Source organism: Vollenhovia emeryi, unplaced genomic scaffold (assembly GCF_000949405.1).
Source record: "Vollenhovia emeryi isolate VEMERY1.0 unplaced genomic scaffold, V.emery_V1.0 DF939180.1, whole genome shotgun sequence".
Classification (NCBI taxonomy): Eukaryota; Metazoa; Arthropoda; class Insecta; order Hymenoptera; family Formicidae; genus Vollenhovia; species Vollenhovia emeryi.
In genome coordinates, this window is record NW_011967186.1 from 1,050,141 (window position 1) to 1,071,352 (window position 21,212).

The following is a 21,212-nucleotide window of genomic DNA, read 5'->3' on the forward strand; positions in this document are numbered from 1 at the left end:
ATAAAATAAGATAATAAGATAAAGTAATGCCCACTGAACATTAGTGGGCATTGGTGTACAGATTTGCGGCATTACTGGGCATTACTGGGTAATTTTTGGGCATTAGGCCTTGCTGGGCATTATAAAGATAAAATAAGATAATAAGATAAAGTAATGCCCACTGGGCATTAGTGGGCATTGGTGTACAAGATTTTGGTCAGCGGTTTCCCCCTCGTTATTACAATACAATATCATTGGCGTACGGAGACGCTCACCGTTGTCTCATTTCCGATAACAGAGAGACAGTCGCTGGTTTCAACGTATTTGAAACAGAGATTTCGCAGTTATGAATAATCTGTGTGCTCCGAGTTTTTTTTTAGTTCCTTGATATAAACGGATTAAAGTAAAAATTCACTTTACCAATATCTGCGGGAGAGATGTGCGGGCAATACTTTGTGGTTGGTTTTTTTTTTAGAACGGAATTAATCTCCACGGAATTAATTTTCTTTGGCGTTTTCCCGGGAGCTTTTCGACCGCCAAAAAACACCGTGTCGAAGATCATTTGTCTAGCGTGCGCTAAATGGAGCTTCCGGTTGATCAAACCGCTTGAAAGCTCCTCGCTGCAGTTCCATGCGGTTGCATTCATCGCACGGTCCACCGATCGTCCCGAACAGTTCTATCTGGCGCGTGCTGTAAGGGGTGATCCGCACGATGTGTGCGGCGAAATGTCGCGGTTCGCAAAGTTCGTATGTGCAAACTTTCCAAGCGTCAACAATCGCGAAAGGTCGTCCCGCCCTTATCTAGCCGTCGTTTATCAATCCGTGGCCGTGGATGATGTAATTGAAAGCGCACTCTGATTATTAATGTCAACGACGAACTCGATATCCCACCCCGTCGTTGCGTAATAGATTACATAATGGCACAAGTTACCTAATGATCGGAAGTCTTTGGGCAAAGAGACATTCGATCTCTTTGCAGACATCCGAAAGTATGATGCGTTCATTGGATAATTTTATCATATTACACATTTAATTATTATTTCTCCCTCCTGACTTTGAACCTTTTATATAACGAGGTTCATTTTGTCATGAAATGGCTGCGTCTTGAAATATCGACTGACCTCTTTCGCAAGGTCGTATATCTCGATTTTACGCAGTTTTCGGTTTTTGTGCTTGAACCGAGGGGTAAACCACTGAGGGCATTGTGGTGTGCAAATTTGCGTCGTTACTGGCCATTACTAGACATTTTTTGGGCATTATAAAGGTAAAATAAGATAAAAATGTAGCTGCCATAGCTAAAAACTGCATGCGAATTTCAGTTGTAAAATATGGACAGCTAGTATTTAGTTGCGATAGCTAAATATTTTGCTGCTGTGCCTATTAGGTGCGACAGCAAACCGTTTGCTGTGCTTCAGAAATGTATAGTTGTGGCAGCAAAATATTTTTAGCAAACCATGATTATCGCTACTATAGCGAAAATTTGTTTTTCACTGTACTGGGCATTAGTAAGCATTGGCCCACGTACATACATGATGTTGGTCAGCGGTTTACCCCTCGGCTTAAACACTCATTCTGGCCCGGAAAGAAAAACTCGTGACACGACCATGCTAAAGAGATTCGATATATGACTGCGTGCGTTCGAAGATCGCCGTTTAAATCGCTGATAATTCACGTACGGTTCCAGAGAGATGTATTTGTAGCTTGTGTTTATCACCGAGAGAGAGGTTTAGGCGCATCTACCTGACCGGATTCCATCCGCTTTAAAGGGACTTCTTCGTGGATTCTCAGGTTGACAGTGTTGGGTGTTCTACTGGGGATTCTCGAGTGGGATCGTAGCGATACCTGCATTCTTCTCTTGTGGGAATACGTGATCGGATACGAAGGTCTCTTCGCGGCCTGCATGGCGGTGGAGTTCTCCATCTGCTTCCTGGCGACGAGGGGCAGCATCCTGGACACTACGGCGAGAGCGCCGATGCAGTACATCCTTTACATCCGTCTGTGTGAGTACCTTTATCCTTGTTAATCCGCGCTTCTACATCTCGATCGGCACGCTGGCAGGCGGAATAGGAAGACACAAATCCGGTAACAACCCGAAAACCACGCCTCGGGGGCAATGCATTTCACCCTAGAGTGAAGCATTAACTTTTCACGATTTTTACTCCACGCTTTTTATCTTGACCTTTTGTCACGTTTGCCTTCCTCCGCGGCAAGAGAACCCATTCCGCAAAGAGAAAACAGAGATGAAATAACGGGAGTAGCAGAAACACTTTCGTCACACTCCATACGCGATTCGAATCTTTTTTAATCGCTCGCGATCGCCGTCTATTCTCGATATCGTCGACGTTGCCTGTCGGGAATATTATTACGCTTTCGCGGGGGCCAATATTGAGAGACCGTCAACATGAAACGTATTGATGAAATGGTTTGACAACACTCATAATATTTGTCGAGCTGCACGTTACGTAACGTCCCTTGTTGTGTCATGTATCGTATGTAAACGTGGAACACGGTTTAATTTTTTTTTGCTGCCAGCACTATTTCCATTTTCGTTCTAATTTTACATCCGAGCGTTTCTCGCTTTCTTTTGGAATTTCCACGTTTGCCCGTTACGAGAGGCTGTTTTGACTTATATACGTTAAAATACGCAGTGCCCTCATTTTTGTTTCTATTACTTGCGCGCCTTTTCGCCCTCCGTAATTTATTTTTCATCGCGTTATTAAATTGCGCGGAATCCGCGCGAGATGAATTCGCAATTCGATTATGATTCAACTGATGTAAATAGAGTGACGAGAGATATCAAGTTCTAGGCAGTCAAATTAATCGGCCCTAATTACCTTTCCAGCCATCGTATTTTATTTACGGTTTCGAATATAATTTTGAGTGCATTTAATCGAAAGGAATCGTTGCACTTTATTCCTAATGATAATATAGCTTTGATAAATTTAAAGCTAACAAAATTAATCGACTCGTTACGAATTATTAAGTGTAAAACCCGGGACTAGGTGAAACTTCAGTATGTTTTTAGTTTTTCCTACGTGCGACTTAATTTTTTGTGCATTTCTTTATTTGATGCACCACGACACGGGATTTTTATCGAGGTTCTCGATACCGGGGTACCGATGAGCAGAAGTTTGTTTGCTTCGCTTAGGGCCATCGATCGACGAGGACCTTGGTAAAGGTGGAAGCACGTATGAAGAATCACGTTATACGTGACGGGGGAAGAAATGAACATTGAGGTTTTATCACACTTACACGGAAAGAATTTTTTTTAAATTCATCCTGAACATCATGTCATCGTGAGACATGGCATGTCGAAGAATCTCATGAGTTTTTCGAAATTTTGCCGTACATTTCTTAGGCCCGATTTCAGCAAACGTCGCTTGACTTTAAACTTAGCTTACTTCGTTCTCTGTCTCTTTCCGACTGTCACTTTAGAAAGACACAAACATGAATTAAACTAAGATTAAAGTTAGGCGACGTTTGGTGAAACCGGGCCTTTGGCCCACATAGCCCTACATCAAATTGATCGAATTGAAACTTTTTGTAGCCGAGTTTTAAAGATAACTCAATCGCGCGGACATTTGATGTTGAATATTGTAGAAATTTTTTCTCTCGAGGAACACATAAAGGTGGATAACAAAGTGTAGCTGCTTCTTGTCTCCTACTTTCTCATTAAAATTTGACGCGACAACGGTGGTGTACCAGACATTTCGAATCCATTTATTAATCCTACGCGGTGATTCGCGCGGGATCTCGAACCGACAGTCGCGGTTATTGTCGCAACTGGGTCAACCGTATTTGTTTCGCCGCGGAAACGCGCTCGCCACCCCCACGGTCGTGCGTTTCCGCTTCGGAAGGCAGACGCCGATACGCGTTATTGTAAGCTTCGCGGCATCGAAGAAAGCCTTTGTAAGTTGCGTGCCGTCGATTGCCTCAATCTTTCTATCCACCCGCGATGTCAGCCTGACAGACGTACTTCCTCATTATTACAAGAAGGCTTTCGCGTAAGCTCGAACGACGTGGAAGAGCACACAATAAACGAGAGATAATGGAGGGAGATGATATTTCGAAGTTTCTCCAAGACCGTTCGTTGCGATTTTCTCTCTTTTTTTTTTATTTAAAACATCCTCCCGTGTGCCGATTATAATTAAGAGCGTTGGATCGTTCGGAGTGAAGAAGAAAATGAGATTACGACGACACGGGATTTCAATGGGGGTTTGTTTCCAGTCCTGGTACTGGTGGAGATCGGATGGCTGTGCGCAGGTGTCACTTGGCTAGTGCGTTATTACCAAACCTGTCCTGTGGACCAAGCTAAAGATGTTATGCTGGGTAAGTTTCCGCGTTCGAGGGCTGCGTCTTTCCGCAACGTAGTTACGAATTTACAGATCGACCCGTAGACGGATCTGCATCTTTACGTACGTCATCGTGTGGCCACGTGAGAGTAGAACCGCACCTCCGCAAACTGGTCGAACGGTTGATAGATAATTGAGATCGGTGATTCGCGTATTTGACTTTCGCTCACCCGAAAATAAGCTGAAAATTTTGAAATCAAATAGGAAGACGTGTAGGAATTCTCGTCGAGTAATTTGGAAATGTGGATCGCAACATTGTGATCATACGCCCTTTGCATTTCTTCCGGCAATGATTGTCGGAAGATGTGTGTCACCTCTTTCCTCTTGCGCCAAAATGTTACTTTGCAAAATTTCCCACCATAAATCACACACGGCGCATAGCGCGAAATCGATTTGAATTGCGCCGAACAGGTTTGGTGATATCGAACTGGTGCCTGCTGGCGTTGATGATGGTGACCATTTGGTGCACATACGACGCCGCTGGCAGGTCGTGGGTGAAGATGAAGAAGTATCAGCGCAGCATGAGGGAGGCGGAATCGAGGGGGGCAAGGTTGCATTACAAGCGCAGCGGCAGCAGAAGTCGAAATTGGCGACAACGGTAAGCCGTCTTGTACGCGAAAATATATCGCAATTTCTTTATTACGTTCCGCGCGTCGCGTCCTGTTCGGCGTTTCGGCACGAGCGTGGCTTCCCCTTCAATTTTGCGAGAGAATTTCTTTCGTGACGTTTTCTCTTTGCACCTTTATGCGCACCGTAATTACGAACTGCATAAAATATCGGGCTTTCCACATTCTCACGTATTTTTCTGAAGAGAGGCAGGAAACGACCTCTCATATTTCTATCTTCGTATTTATTTTCTGCCCTCGGTGACGAACAAACGTTTAACATTGAATCTGGCTTTATTGCACGTAAAACTTGAGAAAACGGACGGCATCCGAAGGAGCGAGATTATATTCGGCGGAAAATAGCCGTTGGAAAACGTGCTCTCATTTCTAAGGGTATATCCAGGCGGTGCTGCGATTTTTTCACCGCGATGACCTCGTCGTTGACTCACCTTACGTCCCACCGTCGCGGGATTTTCGCGTTAGCGTGCTTGAGTGGAACACCCGAAGGTTCTGAACGCGTGATTTGCATCCCGTGTTGCAGAAAAGTCATACGTGCCTACCAGGACAGCTGGGACAATAGGTGCAGATTGTTGTTCTGCTGCATGGGTAATTCCGATCGCAATCGAGTGAGTAATGTGAAAAGATTAATTAACAAAAGAGATAGCTGGAAAGATAAATCTTTACGTCTAATATAAGGGAATCTGTAATTCATTTAGAAAGAGATCTTGTTTAAGGATGCACTTCGCAAAATTATTACTAGATGAGAGACCTCTATTATGCAATAGGATTCTAATATGAGATAGCAGTTTTTCAACGTCCGAATTCAATCGCAAATCTTTTACCGCAACGATTACACGATCTAATAATAAATTTTCCCCTAAGCAGATTTCACTCCAAGGGCAATAAATTCATGATGGAACCAACAGATGATGCCTATTAATTCAGCAGAAACTCCGCTGTCTCATATTAGCCTACTTTATAATGCGGGACTTTTCTCTGTATAATAATAGACCGGGCAATAAATCGAAAATATCAGTGACATAGAATTACGTTTTTACAGTGAAAATCTTAATTTAAGAAAACAAGAAAGGTATTTGTAATTTTAAGATCGAATAGAGAAAATTGGAGTAGACATTGCAGAGAAGGTGCGGAGGCGGCGCGAGGTTAAATTGAATTTGAGAGAAAATTTATTTCGGTTTTCAACGAAGAGACTCGTTCGCGAATTTTATTCTGACAGGAAGAACGATGCTGTTCGCAGAACTCCTTCGCCGACATCGCCCGGCTGCTGAGCGACTTCTTCCGCGACCTGGACGTCGTGCCGTCGGACGTGGTGGCCGGTCTGGTGCTGCTCAGGAAGTTCCAAAAAATCGAGCGCGAGTTGATAGTTAAGCAGCGCAAGAACGACACGTACGAGTTCCTGTCGGGAGTGCCGGTCACTCCGCGCACAAAGTTCCTGTCCCTGACGGAGGACGGCGACCTGGGTCACTTCCAGTTGGCCATCCACTACATGCATTTTGCCCTCGCCGCCTACGGCTGGCCCATGTTCCTCGTCGATCCCTCCACTCAACTCTGTCAGTTATGCACCAGGTAATTCCGTGGCGAGCTTGCCATATTATCATATAACGCGCGTCCTTAGATAAGTACAATCTGACGGCAAGTAAGATTTCTCGTCTCAAAAGATCACTTGTCGAAAGCGAATTTCCTTTCGCGACACAGTTTCGTTGCGAATTCACAAATCGCGTACAACATATTTTACAGAATAAAAAAAATTTTCGAACGTTACCTACGAATCAGTTGAGATCGAACCTCGGTGATGTTCGGACGCGCGCTTATTTTCGTTTCTTTCGACTCTATCTCACGGATGACGATGACTTACTTGTCCACGAATTTTCCTCGTTTTCTTAGCTGGTTCGTTAATTTACTTTCTTTTCTTTTTGCTAGATGACCAGTTAATAATTTTAATCTCTTATATTTTATTGATTTGCGGTATTGTTGCTTGAAAAGGACCTGCAGTAAGGTCGAAACGTTGCAACGAATGCAATAAAATTTGCCAGTTGACAATAAGCTCGCTTTTAAAAATAATACTTTACTTTCGATAATGTTGAGAATATTCCAGCGTTTGAGTGTTCACAAACGTCGTTTTATTTTTCATATCTCGCAACAGTATGAAACTCATCTTGTACAGGTATATTGTAAATTTTGAGTTTATTGCGACGTAAGCATATAGAGGAAAACTGCGATATAAGAAAATACACAGGAAAATATCTTCAAGAGGCGCGAGCGAGGAATGATGAGAAGAAGAGTTAAAAGATATTAACCCTCGGATTCCTAACTCGAGTCGGCTGCCAGACCTGGTATACGTTTTTTTTATGAAAGGGGAAAATTTACTCGTTTAAATTTATATTTAAAATATTAACTTGCTAATATTTTTGTGAGTGTGCACAATAATGAAAAGTCTCCGTACCCGTTTTACAATTGTTATGCAAAAATTTTGCAAAAAGTATCATAGAAATGAGATACTGAGGCAACGAGAGCCAGCCACTGGATGTTCGGTGGTGTCAAGTATTTAAACGCAAGGAAGCCGATAAAGTAGAACAATAAATTAAAATGTATTTTAAAGTTTCGGTCTTCAGTATTATTACTTTTACGAGTTAGGAATCACCTGTACTTAAAGTCAATTATACATTGAAACATCTGCGAGGCGCGACATTGTAGAATAAAACGAAACCGGTACGCATAATCGAGTCAATCCCGAAAGAGTTGTTGGCTTAAAAAGTACCGTGTGCTGGATTTTTCGTCGCGTCAGTATTTTTGCGTATATACGGCGTGACACGCCTGTTTCTCTCCGTGACGTTTCATCCGCGACCACGTAGATACATTGGACCACAACGCTGCCTCCGCTTTATCTTGTTTATCTTGTGCTCCACGCGGCAGATTGCAATGCTGTTACTGCCTCCCGTGCGGCACTCGTCACGAGGACACGGCGACGATCGTCGAGGACAATTGCTGCCGATGCAATTACGCCGCCCTGAGCAGAATGCTCGACTTGGGGGAGATCGAAGTCGTCTACGCGACCTTCCACGTCGACGTTGGCGAGACGCCGTTCTTCGTCGCGCTCGACTACACGAAGAGAAAGGTTTGTCGCTGTCGACCGTGGTTTATCTCGGGTTTATCGTTCGTTAATCGCCGCAAAGCTGCATTAGCTCTTTAAACAAAGAAGCGAGAGTTACTCTCTATCGATACTTGGATTAACGGTAAAGCGGTACTTGATAGAATCAGCTGTAAGATGGTAATTGCGATCAGGGTATTAATTTCATTTTCCTCGGGAGCACAAAGAGCTAATTAACGAATGCCCCAACTTTCCGTATCAAAAAGGGCAAGGGAACAGGCAATAGGAGTCAACACAAGAAGTTGTGGGTAAAATATATGTAGGTTAATACAGTAAATAAAAAATGTGTAACTATTCAGAACGGTTTGGGCAAACCGGTTTGCCTATGTATTAAACTATGTATATTTCACACGAAACTTCTTGTGTTGATTGCTATTGCCTGTTCCTTTGCCCCTTTTAATTTTATTATCGGAGTCGATCTTACCTTTTCAATATTACCGTCATCGAGAGCTATTATATTATTTTAACATCTCTGAAATTCGACATCTTTCTACAGAATTATTATTCAGGGTGTCCAGTGGTCAGGAAAATCTGGAAAACCGGGAATTGTCAGGGAATTTTACGGTTTATCTGGATTTCTATTACACAATGTATTATACATAGATGGTATAATTGCTTCAATTTAAATTTTGACCTCTTTAAATTCCGGACTTTTGTGTCCCGGGGAAAAATATTTCAAGGACTTGGTCATTTAGCATTTACTTGATTTACCATACAGATGTACGCAAATTATGCATCTTGAAAATAGTGAAAGGGACAAATTTAATTCCGGCACCTGGAAAACCTGAAAAAGTGAGGGAATTTTTTTCATTGACTTTGCTGGACACCCTGCTATTGACTTTCGCATTTTCTCTCTTCTCCTGCGCTTTGATCATGCGTTTTCTTTGCACACGTGTATATAGATCGTGATCAGCATACGAGGGACCCTGAGCATGAAGGACGTACTCACGGACCTGAACGCCGAGGGTGAGGTGCTGCCTTTGTCACCGCCGAGGGAGGACTGGTTCGGACACAAGGGGATGGTGCAGGCCGCCGAATATATACGCAAGAAGCTGCAGGAGGAGGACATTATCGCGCTAGCTCGTGCAAAGGTAGGTGCATTACGTGCAAATGAATCGAGCCCTCGTCGCTCGTTATCGAAATGGACGATATCCTCGAAATAGTTGTCGGCGCTATCTCGCTATTTGCATGATAACCGATAATGGAACAACGAACGTAAGCGCGTAAATTTGACGCACGTATAACGTAATATATAAAAAATTTTACGTTCAACGTTGAAAAATAAAACACGAAGTTATTGCATTTGCCCTCGGCCCTTAACGGCGTCCTCCCTTTTTACACGATAAAAAATAAATCGCTCCCTCTCATCGATTCCTCCTGAATATACATCGCGAAAATTTACCATCCAGGTCATCCACACGCTTTTGCTTGTGGCGAGATGTGCCAGTAACCTTTTCATCGCGGATTTAATCCGCCATGCAGCGTATCGTTGAGTGTATTTCATTTCGGGCTTAGTTAAATCTTTTGGTTCCGTACATAAACGTGCCATGTGAATAAACAATCCAGTCGCGCGTGTACACCGCATGTATTTATCGCGCAACTCCGCCGGGAATAGACGGAGACAAAACTGAACATTTGTTTGATCAAAATCTAAAACTGCATGGCAACTTATATCAAACATATGTAAAATAAAGTTTCGATAAGAACTAGTCGTATCAAAATGTAACGCGTAACGTTCGGATTTTGTATCCGTTGTATTTGTCGTATATACTTGGGAAATTAAATTCTGAAGACATGCCGAGCGTTGGCATTGGATATTTTGGCAATTAAATTTCTTGGAGAGCCGAAAAAGAGCTTATGTAAAATAACGGAGGAAGACTGTGGGACTCTGATTGAGAAGGGCTTGGGATTTTGGTCGAATTTCGCCGCAGAATTCCTCCAGGGGCACGCACCAGTTCGGGCTGACCCTGGTGGGGCACTCGCTGGGCGCTGGCACGGCGGCGATCCTCGCGATTCTGCTGAAGCAGGACTACCCGGACCTGATGTGCTTCTCCTTCGGGCCACCCGGTGGACTGTTGAGCATGCCCGCCCAGCAGTACACGCAGGAGTTCATCACCTCCGTGGTGGTGGGCAAGGACGTAGTACCGAGAATCGGACTTCGACAGATGGAGAGCCTGCGGGCGGACCTCATCAACGCTATAAAAAGAAGCGTCGATCCTAAGGTAAGAATTGAACCGACACTTGCCACGACGCCTGGATCGATAGCTGAGCAATCGGCTTGCCCGCGAATTATTCCAGTGGAAGACAATAGCGTGCTCGGTGATGTGCTGCGGCTGCGGCTCGACACCCACGTCGGCGGCCAACCTGGAGGCCGGTGGTTGCATCAGCGAATACCAGCGGGACAAGGACCGGGCGCGCGGGCAGACCATCGTACCCAGCGATTCCAGCATCGCCCTGACTCTGCACAGGCCCCTGTATCCGCCAGGACGGATCATACACGTGGTGCGCCATCATCCGAACAAGGGCGAGTGAGTACCAGCTTAACCACTCGTATATTTCTCCGTAACTAAGACAGGGGATCTCGATTATCTCGTAAGATGCTAAGTTGCTTCCATTCTGTGTCGCGCGAGATAAAAGTTCGATCTCGCTCCGTCGAGCCGGAAAAAGTGAAAAGTTAATCGCGCCTGTATTTTTTTTAGGCAGAAGTATGAGACTCATTGGAGGTATGTCTATCAGATAATTTGTACACTTTCAGGACTACTGCTCTGAGTTGTTGCATTTTGGAGATATTGCCCGCATGCGTCTATTGGGCCTATACTTATCCCACATTTATTACGTAGGATGTTACTTCCTCCCGCTATCTTTCGATATCAGAATTTCGCCCCGTAATGGTTTCCACCTGTAATATCTCGAGAAAAATGTATATGCCCGCCTGTATTGGAATTTTATTTCTCGTATAAATCGCTTATATCCTGTTACACAAAATTACGATCTTTATATTTCATAAAAAGTCGAACGTACATGTAATTTTGCGATAGATTTTACAAGAGCAGGCTCGTCAATTTATTTCCAGTGGATTTAAAGTTAAAGACGAAGATTGATCGAACGGTTTATTTATTAATGCAATTTAATTTACAACGGTGATTGTCAGGAAAGAGGGACTCTTTCTCTTGCCGGGAATTGATATACATTCTCCTCGGGATACGTTCAATGCATATGCATGACTAGAATATTCCACACGGGTAATATTACGCCAGGGGAAAATGGCGTGGTAATTTTTTATAGCTTTAGTACATCCATCATGATTTATTAAAACAGTCTTATACTCTCAGTTTAATATAGCCCTTTAATTACGATCTTTACGTGGATCGGGCTGCATGCTTCCACATCGTAAATGATCTCCTGTAGGAAACAAATTAGCACACGCATGACGTCTCATTTTTATTAGAACCAAAATTTTTTGTCGTAATAAAATTCAAGGTACAAAGACGCGTAGTCTAACGTGTAGCAGAAAAAGGATGTGAGAAAAGCTTTGCCAAAGATTACGAATATTTAAGTACGAATTAATTACGAATGTACCAAAATTTGGCGATTGTTGCAAACAATTAAGTAGTCGTCGCATCACGAATAACATACGGCATTTCGTTATTTTTACTATCCACTCTCGCAACTTATACAGGTGGTCGAGAATAACTTAAATTGGCACGATCGTCTTAAAAGTATGAAAATTTCTTCAACGTCCTAAATAAAAGATTTAGTTCTTACAGCGAGAAAGAATATAAACACAAAACATTTACTAACTTATGCCGCTGGTGAATAAGAGATAAAGGAATCTCGCCGCTTCGTCAAGAAGCAGCTACAGAGTGTCGGTAAAGAACTCGTAACAGAAATAAACGATACACCCAAGAGTGCAGGTCTCATACGAATTTAGGGGATCCGCGGTTGGCTCAAAGGCGTTCTTTCACCTTGAATTCCAGACAAGTGTTGAACAAGCGCGAGCCGGTGTACCAGGCACTGTGGGCCGGTCCATGCGACTTCGACGAGGTGCTCATCAGCCCGGTGATGATACAGGACCACATGCCGGATAACATGTTACGCGCGCTGAACAAGGTAAGCAGGGACGCGTGCGTCGTACGGCAGCAAGTAAGGCGGTCGCAGGCACCGCTGAGCCGAACCCCGTCGGTGAAACCGGGGCATTACGAGCCCTTAGAGGAGACCGCCGATGGGTCCGACATCCCCAGCGAGGTGGTCCAGCGGGATCGGATAACCAGGACCGCAGAACAGTCCGCTAACGGTGTCGATCGCGCGCGCATTCGCCCGGGTGTCGATTGCACGTCGATCGTCGTCGACGTGGAGGTGCACGAGCGCAAAGAGACGCTACCGGAATCGCGTTGACAGCCTCCGCGGGACGCACGCGGAAACGTCCCGCAAGTCACGAGTCCTAATTTTAACGGCGAATTATTCTCATCTCGATCCGTTACGGAAATTAGATTCGCGATTCGCGGGATAATCGCGCGTATTGGAGGACACCTTGAGTGATATTATATATCAGATTGTCTTCGGTTAGGACGCCCGACGAGTGGCCCGACTTGCGGGGAATCACTCGCTAGATCGTAGCTGTAGAACGTATTTATTATTTCGCTGGTCGCAAACAAGGGAGGAGCCTCGAGGCGCATTTCTATCCGCGTGGTTATTTATTTGATTTTATACTTGCAGTAGCGTAGAGCATATGTAGCTGTAGATTCGGGTAATTTGTCTAGCGTAATTTATTATTATTTAGCGTCATATTGTTTCTCGCTTTCGTTACTCGGAGCTGTTTAGTTGCGTTCACCGCAAGTGTACATTACTGTGCTTTGGAACGATCGTTGTGTCATTATACACACAATTATACGAATACAACTCGACGTAGAGATGATGTATAAAAATTCAGTCAAAGGCGCCTAGCAGGACAGATTTAGGAAAAGTCCTCCTTCCAAGTTCCGATTGGATTTGACAATCTGGCTGTTTCTCCGACGGCCGTTGAAATATCTTCCGATGTTTTGCTCCCTCTCGGACGAATTCAGACTTCGATGGAGTCGTTAATCAACGGACCAATTTACGTAACTTTTTTTAATCAACCGTTTGAAATTTTGTTCGGACTTCTTAGATTCAAGTCTGTGTTGCTAGGATTAAGGGGCGCATGGAAATTTTGCAGGGTCGACACAGTAATCGATGATAACGAGGTGTTCGCGGCTCACTTTTTGGACGGTGAAATCGGCAGTTATTAGGATCGATATATCTCGAAATGTGAGGAAAAATTGGAGAAAGATTCCGGGAAGAGAAGGAAAAAATTCTCGATCTTTTTGGCTTGGATGGTGCCACTGAGCTCGCTATCGTGATTACTGATTGAAGGACTCGCAATTATTCGCTTTCGATATCGCGGACACCTTAGTCATTTCGACGACATGGCTACTTGGTGCGACTTGCGCTCGCTGAATATTCTTGTACTTATTACTCCTAACATCCGCCTAAGTAGAGTAACACGACTGACGTGCATGCTTTCGTACATCGCATGACACTATCGTTCTGTGTCGAATAGTGGCCAACCAGCGGCATATGAATGCGCTATCGTCTGCACGCGATGCCCTTACATGAGAAACACTAATTTTTACGTACAAATTATTTTGCTTTACGTGACACGAACAGTTAGAATCCTATTGATTACTGTAGGAAAGGTATCTTGATTTTCTCTTGCATACACATACGTTCACTGAGAAAAATGTCCGATTAAATATAATCGTATAATCCAATTACATTATAACAAGCGGATATATCCGATTAAATTGTATATCCGACGAAAAGTGTGGTCGGTTTTTCGATCAAATTTCATCGGATGTGTGCATAATTTAATCGGAAAACGTAATCGAAAAGAATAGCCGTCGGAAACGCTATTTAATTGGTTTATCCAATGAAAATTTTTCCCAGTGCTGCGTTCTATATTTTTTAGATTCACACGTGCGGTAGAGCGCTAAAAATATTTCAGCAATATTTGTTACAGGCAAACACTATAACAAACAATTGTCATGCAATTAATAATTATTAATTGATATCATTTAATCGCAAGACTATTAGTTATATAATAAGAATTGTCTATTTTTAATAGAAGTTTTCTTTTTTTCACGATATCTCACACTTTTGTAACATGTTTTTATAATTAATTTCATTTGATACACAGGAGTTGGCCGCTATTGGTTCGTTTGTTAAACGAAAGATGCGTATTGTCCCCCTACGTTTCTCGTACGAGATCGACTTGTATTCTTCCTCACTTTCACTCTTTCTCCGTTGTCCTTCTCTTTTGCTTGTTCCACGCAAAACGACTAAAATTTAGAGTGCAAACTGAAACACGGAGGCACGCGTGTGTGTGTGTACGCTTTTGTACAAGCAATATTTCGTATTCTCGTCACGTTGAAAACGATTGTCCAAATTGACTTTATATAATGTTTGTCCATTTTGGAATTCGCATGATTTCAATGCGAGATACGGACGATCGTATTTAGTGCCGAATATACGACGATAATATGAAGTCAGTATATTTTTTTACAACGTCCATTGCGAAAAATTCACGAAAGTAAAGTGGAAGTTTTATACTTTTGTCGTTTTGTGAGCGCACATGATTTCTGTAACAACTTTGTTATTCTGTATAATTTGCGATATGTACATATATATATTTTTAAATTAATACAATATTTTCTGCCGCAGGAACAACGTGGTTCATTTATCGAGTCTTTCTAACAGCTTTTTAATTTTTGGCGTATCAACTCGCTTGGAATTAAAAGCAAAATATAAAATAAAAGAATTCCGAACAAATAGGATTGCATGTCACATTTATACATATGTATATGTCGTACGTATGTGTATGAAATATTTGTATATTCTTTTCCAATCTCAATCTCCGCAGTATTGAGCGTCTTCACGCGTCGTCAAATATCGAGCATTATTAATGACACTCTATTTGCGGCCATCAATTATTTTAAGTTGCGTCACGTAGCTGCTATTTTTGCCATTCTGCAATTTACTCGTTTTATTAATATGTTTACAACTTTTGTCTCGTATTTCTTTGCTGTAGTCAGCTTTGTAGCCTGCTCTGCCAACATTGGATCGTAGTGTTGTACATTTAGCGGTAAATACGCATGGACCTGATTAAACAGTTTTAGTTTTTCAAACAAGTGAAGTTTAAAGTGTATATTGGAAAAGAATTTGTAATAAACCGTCAAATGGAGGAACGCAAATTGCCGAAACGAACGTGATTCTTGCATTGGGGGTGTTCGATCGTTTTAACCAAGTTTAAATTGAAATTCCGGCAGGAGAATTAGATACGATCTTCGCGATACCGACAAAACTCGCAATTTTACTCCGAAATAGGTGCGGGAAGTTAAATTATTACGAAGTTAGGCGATTAAATCGCGCAAGCGTTGCAACAACGGCCCCTTTATCGCGTTATCGCCATCTTAGACCTACAGCGAGAGGGAAGTTGATGTTTATTGATCCTAATCGAGCCCCGATCGTCCATCGGCTCGATTAGCAGGCGTTTTCGGGAAAAGAGCAGGTGTGCAATCGCGAGATTGCTAACAATGCCGATGCGTTCGGGGCGAGCACGAGGAACGCGGTCATTACTTAATTAGCTCGCCGTGTCGAGCGACCCACGTCGACATCCGGCGCTTTGTTGTCTCTCTCGTCTTGAAACCGCGGGCAAATATCTGGCGCGTCGATTAGCACAAGGCCGATATCCCGAAGTCCTGCGAAACGTACTTGGAGGAATCAGTCCGCGAAGAAAACCGGCCGCGCTAAGCGAGACGAGCGGTGAGACGAGCGTAAAGCGGGGTGGCTGAGGGTGGCTGCGATGTGGATTAGGTGTTGGCGTGCAGAGATCGGGGCTGCGCAGAAGCGGTGTCAGCGACGGAGACCGATGCTGTTGCGGCCATCGCGGTGATAGACACGGCGTCGACCGAGTTCAGGGGACATCCCCTCGATCACCAGCCAAACATCGTGGCGCTCCACCATCGGGGTACACCGGACGTCCGCGCTACCGCGCCCTCCTCGCGCCACGACACAAGGTACTTGGAGGCTTGACCCGGGGCTCGAACACCTCACCTGGTGAAATATCATATACCCGCGGATATGTCCCCCGAGAATTTTCCAATGTACAGGATTGATCCGTGTGCAAACGAGGATAAATGTGCCCGAGGGGCGGCTCTCGCAGGTATATTTAACGCCCCATTTTCCACTCTCGATCTCTGCCGCGTCGTTTTACTCGCGACGTGTCGCGCAGGACTAAATCATCCCTCCCTCGATTCCAAAGAAATGTCCGTTACACACCTGCGACACGAATAATTTAATTTTGTACGGTTAAAATAATACGGTACGTATATTTGGAGAACGAGATGCCGTTTCGTTTCTCGTCGCAAGGAAACGTGTAAATTTTTGCATGTGGAAATTTGACGTATTTTAAGTCTCACTTTTTATTATTAACGATATACTCTAGACGTTTCTGCTTAGAGGATATTAAAATAAATGTTGAAATATTGCGGAGTCCAGCTGGGATATTTTGCGGATATTAGATTGAAATCGTGACTGTTCTGTGGTTAATGGGGTCAAACCGGAATATATTGTATTATATTCGCTTGCTACATGGAACAGTCGGATCGCGTCATCGTCCTCCGGGAATTTACGTACGTAAAATGTTAATCGAATTGAAATATCCGCGGAATCGAAATTCCGTCGGTCGGTTTCGGGCCGAGATTTGATTATTCGATTGCGCTCCGGCAAAAGGGGTAAGCACTTCCTGACGCAACGCTGATCGTCCATAGATCAAGAACGGTATCACGTGAAACGCATATACACACACGCATACATACACGTAAATGCATGCGCATCATGCACTGACTGATGATATCGTCTTCATTGTGCACTCGGCACTCGACTAGAGTCGATTGGCCTGATCCTAGAATAGATTTTGGCGAGAGTTATCGTCTGGTTTGCATGCTGGCAACTATTATCGAGCAGGTGTGATTGACAACAGTAGGAAGTAGCGTCGAGATTGATGTTTGCAAGGGTAATTGTTATAGGAGGTGGTGCGTGAATTAGACGATCCGTTATTGAGTAATACGACAAACGCGGTTTTGTCGCGCAAGTACGCGGAGAGAATTCTCTCTTAAAGTTTATCCGGAAAATCATGGGACAACGTGGCATTTTGAAGAACGTTGTAAGAGTTTTTGGAAATTTTACCATGCATTTTACTAGTAAAATTTCAAAAAACTCCGCAATCGCTATTTGTCACGAGCTTAAACACAGAAAAGGACGATTGCCAGTTAAATTCTTACGATACAAACGTCTCGTCGTTTTTTAATGAAAGATCCGTTTTTCGTTAGGTACAAAGAGGAGAACACGTAGTTAGTTGTTCTAGTAGCAACATTATATGATATAACGTGCGAGAAAAAATGTAATCCTCTTCACCAAAGGTAAAATCCTTTTCACCAAAGAGCCTCTAAATGCTCGCTAATTTCTATACGGCAAATATGTCGCCTATAAAATTGGAACAATTTTTAAAAAATCCGCGCGACGCATCCTCTCTTTCAAAAACTCAAGTTCATTCGAAATAGATTCGTAGGATGAATAGTGACGCTTTGATCGTCGGCTGGGCAGAGCTAACGAGAGAGAGAGCTCGGCTTAAAATCTTTTCAAAAAGACTCTCCGTTGACGCGACGTGGAAGATTAACTTCATTGCCGTAAAAGGGAAATTGGAGTAAAGCGACAATTCTTGTCGAATGGAGCGCAAACGCGTCGGAATTGTTAGGCGGATAAAGCGGCATTCTTCTGTGCGAAGAGAGGAAGAAGAGTCGAGATCTCGCGCGATTGAGAGAATTTACGCTCCCGGCGAGACGGGGGAATAAACATCCCGTCCCGAACTTCCGCTTTGCGGCTTCATCCGCCTTCTCATTATCGGCGTTAAATATTTCGCGGTTACTTCCGGCTCTATTACGCAAATTGACCGTTCACGTTGATTTGCGGTCGAAACGCGGATATTGGCCATCTCCGATGCGATGGATATGGAAAATGTCGCGGAATTGCTCTCGAAAGCTCGATAAACATGATAAGTCTTGATAAAGATATCTGTGCCCGGCTTACGATGAAGAATTTCTCTCTTGGAAGATAACACACGGAGAGAATTCTTTCTTAAAATTTATCCTGAAAATCATGTAATCGTGGAACATGGCATTTCGAATAATTTTATGAGTTTTTTCGAAATTTCACCATGCGCTGAAAAAAAATTGTCACTACCGTAGCTAATCATGGCGTGCTGAAAATATTTTGCCATAACTGTAAATTTCTAAACCGCAGCAAACGGTTTGCTGTCAACTGAAATTTAATTGCCACGTGCAGTTTTCAGCTACGGCAGCTACATTTTTCTTTATGTACATGTCACTAGTAATTGTACTTAGTATACATTTTACTAGTGGAATGTGTATGTAAGAATTTCAAAAGACTCCCATAAGTTTTTCAAAATGCCATATTGTCCCACGATTGCACGATTTTCAGGGTAAATTTTAAGAGAAAATTCTCTCCCCGTGTAGATACGACAGTATTTAGACGATAAATTAACGTAGCAATGAAAGAGAACTGATGGATAAGTCGAATCGTTTATTGAAAAATACAATTAAAACGCCAAGTATGTCGTATAATAATTCGAGATCAATGAAGATCTATATGGTGTCAACAAATTATAGGTACAAAATTTGAACGTTAAAATCACAATATAGTTTTGGAAATGGAGGAGTCCTACGAAATGAATCGAAATGAATCGTTTCTTGCAAATCGACATAAACGGCGCGCATCCTTACTCGTTTTATTCTCAAGAGAATACGAGAATCTCTTAAGAGGACATTAAGAGACTTACACTTACAAAGATATCAACGTTAAAATGGCAAATCAATAACGAATCCTTGCTCTTTTTCTACGAGATAACTTCGCGTTTTAATCCTCGCGTGACATTTGATTATCAAGCGATTCAAGGCATAGAAAATTGAACCGGGAGAGACTTGGCGAGACCTTTAGCCATGGGTGACCCTAGCTCGAGGAATTCGCGGACGATGATTTGTACCTGTAGTTTCGCGACACCCTCGTAACGTGAGACACGACTATACATCCCCCTACACGTCCGTGGCTCGCGTCGTGCCAGGTTGTGACTACTCTGGGGCCGGCGAAGCCGCAGCGACTGACAGCGTCCGGGCACGCGTCCTCGACGGAGGCGTCGTCGGAGACGGCGCGCGAGCATCACGCGTCCATCGAGGTCCAGGAGCTGGAGCTGCAGGAGCAGGAAATGCGGGCCCTGCTGTCGCCGTCCAGCCCGGTCAGGTATCAATTGGGCAACCTGGCCGGCACGCCGCCGCACCGGCTCTGCCTGGAGACGAGCTTCACGTCGTTGCAGAGCCCGACGGACATGCCGCAGGCCGGTCGCGAGCTCAGCGTCGACTCCCGGGGTATCCCGTGGGAGTACATCAGCCTCGCCAGCGAGCTGCTCAACACGCCCAGGCCGGAAGACGGCAAACCGTAAGGACGTTGAACCACTTTAGAACCCTTCGCGGTCCGGCAGCGCGAACGATCAGAGCTCGGGTATATTGTAATGTCAGTCTATTTTGGGACGGGATATAGACACGCGGAAACCCCCAGTGAGAAATGATTCGTCGATCGATGTCGACTCGACTTCAATTTCTCGGTGTCGACGTCGATTCGACATCGGTCGACGAGTCATTTCTCGCTGGGAATGGTCTTCAACCCTTTTTTTGTTATTTTTTTAAGTGGGACACTATATACCATGTACAATGTAAAAGACCCGTATGTTCCAATGATCATGAAAGTGTTGAAATTTTTGAATTTCGTCCAGAAGTAGGTCTTTTTACACTTCGGATCGTTCCGGACCGCGAAAGATTAGTATCAGGATACGGCGGGAGCGAACTCCGAAGAAGAGGAGACCGATGGCGGCGATAGAAGTGATGACGTTGAACCGCGACCGCCGGCACCACGACGCTACCCTTGTTGCCGGACGAAAACAGAAATGCGATTGCTGATACGAGATTGTCGATGCCATTGGAATACGTTAATCCAGATTGCCAATAAAGGCAAAGTAGATTCTTCCGAGAAAATGTAGCGAATTGTAAGGAATATCCGAATGAGAATGAGTAGGATAACCGTTCGACTGCAGGAATCATTGATGAGAGAAATATCAAGGAATGCAGGAGGATGAGTCAATCATCGCACCCGCTTTTCACTCAGATCTAGCAATTTCATTTCACGCTCTCGTTCACACTCTCGCTTCTCTCGCTTAGATCCGAATCCTCACCGAGCCATGATATCGATGCACCCTCAAGGTTGTCGTCGCACCGACACGATTAATCATGAATCCCAAAAGATCACGGTCGCGCAGGAAGTGTTTCCAAACGACACAAGGTTCACGAGGACGTTTGTGTCGCCTGGACCTTGAATCTGCAGGCAAAGCCTCGCGGACGAAATTCACCAGCTTTCTTTTTTTTGCCGACGAGAAGACCGAGTCGTTGGGACGATCCGACGCGCACGGCACCCCTGGCCACGCCGGAGACGCTGTCGGAGGCATCGACGAGCAGTCCGCCGTCACCGGTGGTACCGGTGCCCAGGCCGATGCGACGCACCCCGAAGATCCCGGGAAACTTGTCGACGGCGGCGGACGACCTGAAGAATAATCTGCACTACGCGATGCTCTCGGCGAAGAACTACTTCATGAGGACGGGGGAGCACGCGGGAGGCAGTAACAACGGCAGCAGCAGCGGCAACAGCGAGGCGAGCTACGAGAGCGCCAGGAGCCTGGCTGCAGCTGGTCTTCCGCCGCCGGTCCCGAGACGACGGGACTCCGTTACCGCTAGGAGGTGGATATCTTTGTCCCTGGACCTAAAGACTAAAACTAAACAATTTAACTTGCCTGATATATATAAGGGAGAGACTTTTGAATGATACAACGTGCAAGCGAGTCACTCGCACTCGAAGATTGTTTTTAATTCCGTCAGTGGAATACTTGTCTGTATAGGGTGAGGCAGGGCTA

At 44.3% G+C, this 21,212-nt stretch overlaps 1 protein-coding gene across 4 annotated transcripts in view; it reads left to right on the forward strand.

The window, feature by feature from the left end:
- LOC105563157 (sn1-specific diacylglycerol lipase alpha) overlaps nt 1-21,212 on the forward strand; it is a 56,067-nt gene that overhangs the window by 32,694 nt on the left and 2,161 nt on the right. For 2 of the 4 annotated variants that reach the window (XM_012014522.1, XM_012014523.1), the window contains exons 2-14: nt 1,767-1,978; nt 4,206-4,307; nt 4,742-4,928; nt 5,477-5,561; nt 6,194-6,522; nt 7,870-8,071; nt 9,007-9,195; nt 10,036-10,326; nt 10,403-10,632; nt 10,804-10,827; nt 12,082-12,214; nt 15,995-16,197; nt 20,683-21,039. In XM_012014522.1, coding sequence (XP_011869912.1) covers nt 1,767-1,978; nt 4,206-4,307; nt 4,742-4,928; nt 5,477-5,561; nt 6,194-6,522; nt 7,870-8,071; nt 9,007-9,195; nt 10,036-10,326; nt 10,403-10,632; nt 10,804-10,827; nt 12,082-12,214; nt 15,995-16,197; nt 20,683-21,039 — 2,544 coding nt within the window. Of the gene's footprint in view, nt 1-1,744; nt 1,979-4,205; nt 4,308-4,741; nt 4,929-5,476; nt 5,562-6,193; nt 6,523-7,869; nt 8,072-9,006; nt 9,196-10,035; nt 10,327-10,402; nt 10,633-10,803; nt 10,828-12,081; nt 12,215-15,994; nt 16,198-20,682; nt 21,040-21,212 lie in introns of all 4 variants that reach the window. The other 2 variants (XM_012014520.1, XM_012014521.1) reach the window with 2 other exon arrangements.